Raw genomic sequence first — 6,000 nt, forward strand, 5'->3', positions numbered from 1 at the left:
ACGCATCAAATCACTTACAATCTGATTGAATGCGTTGATATGTTGGTTCAAATCCGAACCCTCCACCATATTAAGCCAATATAACCTTTTCTTAAGAAATAATTTGTTCGATAAAGAATTAGACATATACTAGCTTTCTAGTTTTCGCCAAACTGTTGTCGGAGAATCCTCATCCATAACGTGATACAACACATCATCAGCCAAAAAAAGTCAGATGGTTGACACTGCCTTTGCCTCCAATTCATTCCAACTTGCTTCATCAATGCTTTCCGGTTGAATTCCGTATAAGGCCTTCACCATCCCTTGTTGCACTAAGAGATCCTTCATCCTTCTCTGCAATAAACCGAAGTTTCCGGTTCCATCAAACTTGACAACGCCAAATTTTGCAGATGAAGTTCCAGAGGCCATTACAACAATGCTTTGATACCAATTTGTTGTGAAAAATGAATTGCACAATGGAATATATAGGATCAAACACGCGCAACACTCAATGGTGAAAATATAGAAACAATCTACAGCAAATATATGAAAGCAATAACAACAAAATACGCAAGAAATTACGTGGTTCGGCAAAACCTACATCCGCGGGAGCAAACGGCAACAATTCACTATCTTCTTATCCAAAGGGCATGAACAATACATTAACCATGTACGACCATCTTACATATACATCTGAGACAACGTATATATAAAGTTCCTAGATGTTGTCTCTCCAAACCCCAACCAAATCAACGTCCCTTATTCAAAATTTGAAATCTGCGTTGGGTTTCCCGAGCCAAACCGTTGATGGTTCAGGCAGAGAGTATAATCTCTCAGACACTGCTCCAAAATGTTGACGGTTAGAGAGCTACCGTCGATGGTTTCCCCTAATGCACCCCGACTTCTATCATGCTTTCTCTTTGTGCATGTCTTCGACTCAGTATGTGAGCCACATATCACAACATGAATGCTCATATATTTTAGCAGTATCCACTTAATTTAGGATGTTGATGCCTAGATGGGTGCACACGGACATATTGATGTGTTATGAACAGATCTTCAAAATATACACTATGGTTGAGCTGTCCTAATCTTTTTGTCAGAGTCGATTAACATACCTTCTAACAAACATCTTGTTGAACAGAAACTTTTAGGGCCAAAATATATTGGCCTAGAGGTTTATCAAAAAGATGCAGCCTTCACTTGATTCATAAAAAAATTGAAACAGCCTCGCTTGTTGGTGATAGTGAGCAAACTGTGTTGCTTTAATCTTTGAATTAAGAGTTTACCCAATCAATTTTTTATTCAATTTTATTTCCATTTTCCAATTACGTGAACAAGATCAGTTGAGAGGGGGGTAGTCTCAAGTAATAGTACTTACTATGCTCAGCCTTGCTTAGTTTTTGAGTGGGATAGTGATGGCATCTTGCGAGTCATCAGTAGTTCTTGATTTCCTGGCAGTGATGGCAAAATGTTGAAGTGGTGCAGCTGTCAAAAGTGCAATTAGCCAGAATCACCTAGTTCGGCTGAGAAAAGATTTACATCTTGGCACCTGTCTTGACTGCCGTGTGGTAGCAGAAATGATGTCTGAAGCGTTGATAGTGAATTTTGGAGAAGATGCTGAGGTTTCGGACCATGATGAAAACGAGCTTCATTGAGGTGGCTTCTTTATATTGAAAAGGGGTTTGCAGTTTGCAAAGGTGTGATATGTGAGGAAATGGTTTATGCATAGCTTGAAGGGATGCCTCGGTGCCAGAGAAATAGAAAAATAAGGGAATAGAATAGAGGATTGTCACCGCAGTTGTGAGTGGTGATGTTTTGGTGACAAACTCTACTATTCACTCTTTGCCTCCTTCGGGTCATATCTTATTCTTAGAAAAGTGCTCTTTTTTTAAATTTATCTGTAGATTCTTCGGGATGGAAATTGAAGAAGCAAAAGAAAAGAAAGAGTTTGAGAAAAGAAAGAGAAATAGAAGAAGAGGGAGGCTGGGTGGTATCATTGTTCCAGTTATGTGCAGAGGCCCCATGCCCCCATTCAGGTACTGTCCAAGTCCATCTCCTCTTACATGCTTAAACGTTTATAAGCTGGCACCAATTCCGTCACCCACCCAAGATGAAAACTATTCAAAGGATATGGCTATTGATTTGTTTGCTAATTACAATACATTGCATATTTTTTTTTTTATAAAATGCCAATGAGGTACTGCAAGAACCATTAAATCATTAAAGGATACTCCCTTTATTTGATGCAAATGAGGGCTGTGATTGTGGATTATTGTGAGTGGGTCCTCATGGCTGTGAGTAAGGACGGAGGGCATGACTTGATAGTGAATAAGAGATCTGACTCGATAGTCGCGGAAAATACTTTTATAGGTAAAATGTATTTTGAAGAAAATGGAAGATGAAGTCATAATATTACACTGCTAAATTCTATGGCATCTGAATGGGAAGGTAATAAGGGATACAAAAAGTAAATGTCAAGGGAGGTCCGTGCCCATATCTTGTATTAATATTCAGCTTCTGTTACCTAGCAAGTAGGATATATACACACATATATATCAGCTTCTATTTTTACAACCTTTCCTGTTGATGCTAGGTTTTGCATATTGATTTTTCCCTTGTGTTCATTCCACAGCAGATAGCATCCATTGCTTGACTATTAACAATTATCTGTGGATGGTTCCAGTATTGTTTGTTTTTCTTGCAAGAAACAATGTTGCAGATGCACTCAATTTTGGTGCACTCATTTACTCAAATTTCTGTTTTGCAGCCACTCTATGCATTGATGCTTGCTCAATTTTTACATTCTTGACTTGTGACCGAATTCCTAATTTTTCTTGTTAGGTTTATTTTGACTTGATAACATAATAAACGAGTACATGTGTACATGACCAAATCCCTTTTTCCATTTTTTTTTTTTTCATTTGTTATCTTTGATTATTTTTATATACGATTTACTTTTGCAGTGCATGCAGTCTCATGGTGTCTCTATAAGTCGGCCAGTTAGAACTACACTGCGGTATAAACCCTATTAGAACCAAAAGATGTAATTCTATCTGACAGGTAAGCTGCTTTTTTTGACAAGCTGTGGAAATAATTCAGTTGTACCCTTCTGCTGATGTACTGAAAGGGTTGTAGATGGAACAGGTATTTTGGGTCCTCCTGAAGTGCCCTGCAGTCATGCTTCATGTGAGTCCATATCAAGACAAGTAGTTACCAACTGAAAATCATCATCTACTCCTTTTAAAGGATAAAGATGGCAGATGGAATCCTCAATATGGTTGCTAAATGAAAGACTTGAGCTCTTTACAATGCCATGGTAGGATATATTTATTGCGCATTACATGTCAAGCCTTTCCCCCTAATGAAAATATTTCCTTTTTAGTTGGTCATGAAAATCTTTCTCTTTCTTTAATGAAATATATTATATAATGTGTATGATAAATGTTCTTCATATGAAGTTGCATTAGGTTACTTGCATGGCTTATAGCCTACTCATAAACCTAGTATTCCCATTTTCTTGTCTTGTGTATGTTCTCGTTGATCAGTTTGGTAAATTCTCTTCCTTTTACGTGAATCCATGCAGGCATTTCTGCCTGAAATTTCTTCAGTGTAAAAAAATATTGTTCTCAAGTTGCACATCATCTTGGCTGAATGTAGAACAAAATGGATGCTGCATGTGGAAACATGAATTACTGTAACAGTGTTGGCTCAATTTTGGTAAGCTATTGCCCGTTATAGTTCGATGGCCTCATAGTTTTGTCTCATAAAAAGTGATTCAAGTTGAAGCTGAAACAATCCTTATATGCCTAAGATCTTCTAAGTAAACGTTCGATGTGCAGTTGTGGTAGGTTCTTTTCATTTGATACCTAATGCCCTCCTCTGATAAAGAAAATAAAGGATGAGATCTATGAAATGAATTTTCAAGGGCTTTTACAGGAGTCAAATTCACTGCCAATATTAGCATCCCATACTTTCTCCTAACAAAATCAACTTTTATCACTTTATGCCAGGGAGAATCAGCTTCCAGTGCCATGGCCAATTTCCACAAAAGCCATGTTCTTAGACAGCGAGTTACCATAGACCCTCTCCCTTTAGCCCTGGACTTACAGATCACCAATGCTCCTCTCACCAACACTAGTAGGACAGCAAACCAGGCAAGCTGAGCTGAGCCGAGCTTTAATGCATTTAGGCCCGCTTGATAGACAGAAAACTCTGCCTAGGCTCAGGCTCAGGCCCAGGCTCGGATTAAAGTGTGTTCAAAATTTTTGGGGCTTGAGCTCGGCTTGAAAATAAAATTACAAGCTTGGGCTCAAGCTCGGGCCCAATTCATTTCAGCTATCTATCTGGTTCGTATTTTCATCGATTGTAAAAACTTTTCAATAGTTAAAGCCCAGTCTCGCTACTCATGTACATAACCTTTCACTAGAGCAAGGTGGCATTTTATAAGGAGTGAGCTCTCTATTTTGTTATATAACCAAGTGGGACAAAAACGTTTCTCTCTGGGCGTCATTGTTAGCTGCGAACAGAGATGATATTATTGAACGAGAAGCTCAAGCAATAGCTTAGAGCCATTGTAGTTGAATCTCTGGTAGCTTCTGTGGGTGGAAGGCACCCAGTGAATGTGAATTTCTGAGACCCGGAACCAAGTTTGTAGATCCAGTTGCCGAAAGAACTTTTGGGCTCTGCAACCCAGAAACCTAGATTCTCCGAGAGAGAGAGAGAGAGAGGGAAACTTCAAACTCAAACTCAAACTCAAACTCTTGCTTCACAAAGTTTAAAGATCAGAAATAGTACTAATCTTTTTTTTTTTTGGTGGGGGTGGGGGGGGGGGGGGGGGGGGGGGGAGAGGAGAGGAATCCAATTCAGAGGTGGTGATTGAAAAGAAACGGAAGAGAGGTGCAGACTGAATTATGGAGACGGGGAACAGAGTAAAAGGGTCGGAAGAGAAACATAATTAAGGAGACGGAGTGAAGAACTAATGTTTTACTGTCGTGGTTTATCTTTGTTTTAAGCTGGTTTTATTTGGTTTGAAGAAACACATTTGTTGTGGGTCTTGTTTTGTTTTTCAAAAGGAGTTGAAGATTGTGCAAATTTTGTATTAGAGATTTTTTTGTTGTAGGAAGAAATGAGTGTTTCGAGGTTTTAAAGTTCACGAGTTTAATTGAAGTCTATTAAATGAGCTTATGAAGAAGCTTAATTTGAACTTATTATGGAGTCTAGCAGATCCTTTAATTGAGTTGTTCACAAAACGAAATGAAACTAATCGAGTTTATGCATGTGCGAGCTTGAATTAGGTTTGGGAATTGCTGATTTATATGATAAATGAGTCTAAGCGAGCTTTCATTGATCTGAGTCCCCAAGTTGTTTTACAAGTGGCTAGATTCTTTTGCAGCCCTAAGTATTAGATCACAATTTTTTTTTTATGACATGATCTCAAGAGCTTGTTATGAAAACTATTTTTTTTTATTTAAAAAATTATAAAAATTGAGCTTATGTTTTAATTTTTCAAGATTTATGTTAAAAGGTGAATTGAAAAGATTTGTTTAGTTGTGCAAAAATAGTTTTAAAATTTTTTATCTCTAAATAATTATGATAATTTATTTTTTAATTTTTCATAATTGTATATAGTATTGTTTTGGAGCATAGGCTTTGGGATATGATTTTTAATTTGTCTAAATTTGGAAGAAATTCAATAGTATGTGTTTTACATTTTATGCAAGTTCATGTAATCAAATATAGTGTATGAAATTAAAAATTTAAAGAATGAAAACATGTTTTCTAACTTTCAAATGTAAATTTAGAAAATTGAAAAACAAGGTGTTATTTTTGTAATTAAAAAATAAAAAAATAAAAAAATAATATTCGCCAGTAAATAGTGTTAAATTTTTTAAAGTTGTTTTTAATTTTTGCATTGTAGTATTAAAAAATGGTATTAAAAAATTGGTTTTTTTATTTTGTATTTCTTTAAATTATTGAAAATGAAAATATTTTCCAGAATGAATCAAGAATAAAGGGAAA

General features: G+C 36.5%; 1 protein-coding gene across 4 annotated transcripts in view; it reads left to right on the plus strand.

Annotated features, from left to right (window-relative positions):
* LOC131162385 (uncharacterized) overlaps window positions 1-3,494 on the plus strand; it is a 66,822-nt gene extending 63,328 nt beyond the window's left edge. For 2 of the 4 annotated variants that reach the window (XM_058118816.1, XM_058118813.1), the window contains exons 15-16: window positions 2,946-3,042; window positions 3,127-3,494. In XM_058118816.1, coding sequence (XP_057974799.1) covers window positions 2,946-3,014 — 69 coding nt within the window. In that variant the 3' untranslated portion in view covers window positions 3,015-3,042; window positions 3,127-3,494. Of the gene's footprint in view, window positions 1-2,945; window positions 3,043-3,117 lie in introns of all 4 variants that reach the window. The other 2 variants (XM_058118814.1, XM_058118815.1) reach the window with 1 other exon arrangement.
* Window positions 3,495-6,000: the final 2,506 nt, after the last annotated feature.

Source organism: Malania oleifera, chromosome 8 (genome assembly GCF_029873635.1).
Source record: "Malania oleifera isolate guangnan ecotype guangnan chromosome 8, ASM2987363v1, whole genome shotgun sequence".
NCBI lineage: Eukaryota > Viridiplantae > Streptophyta > Magnoliopsida > Santalales > Ximeniaceae > Malania > Malania oleifera.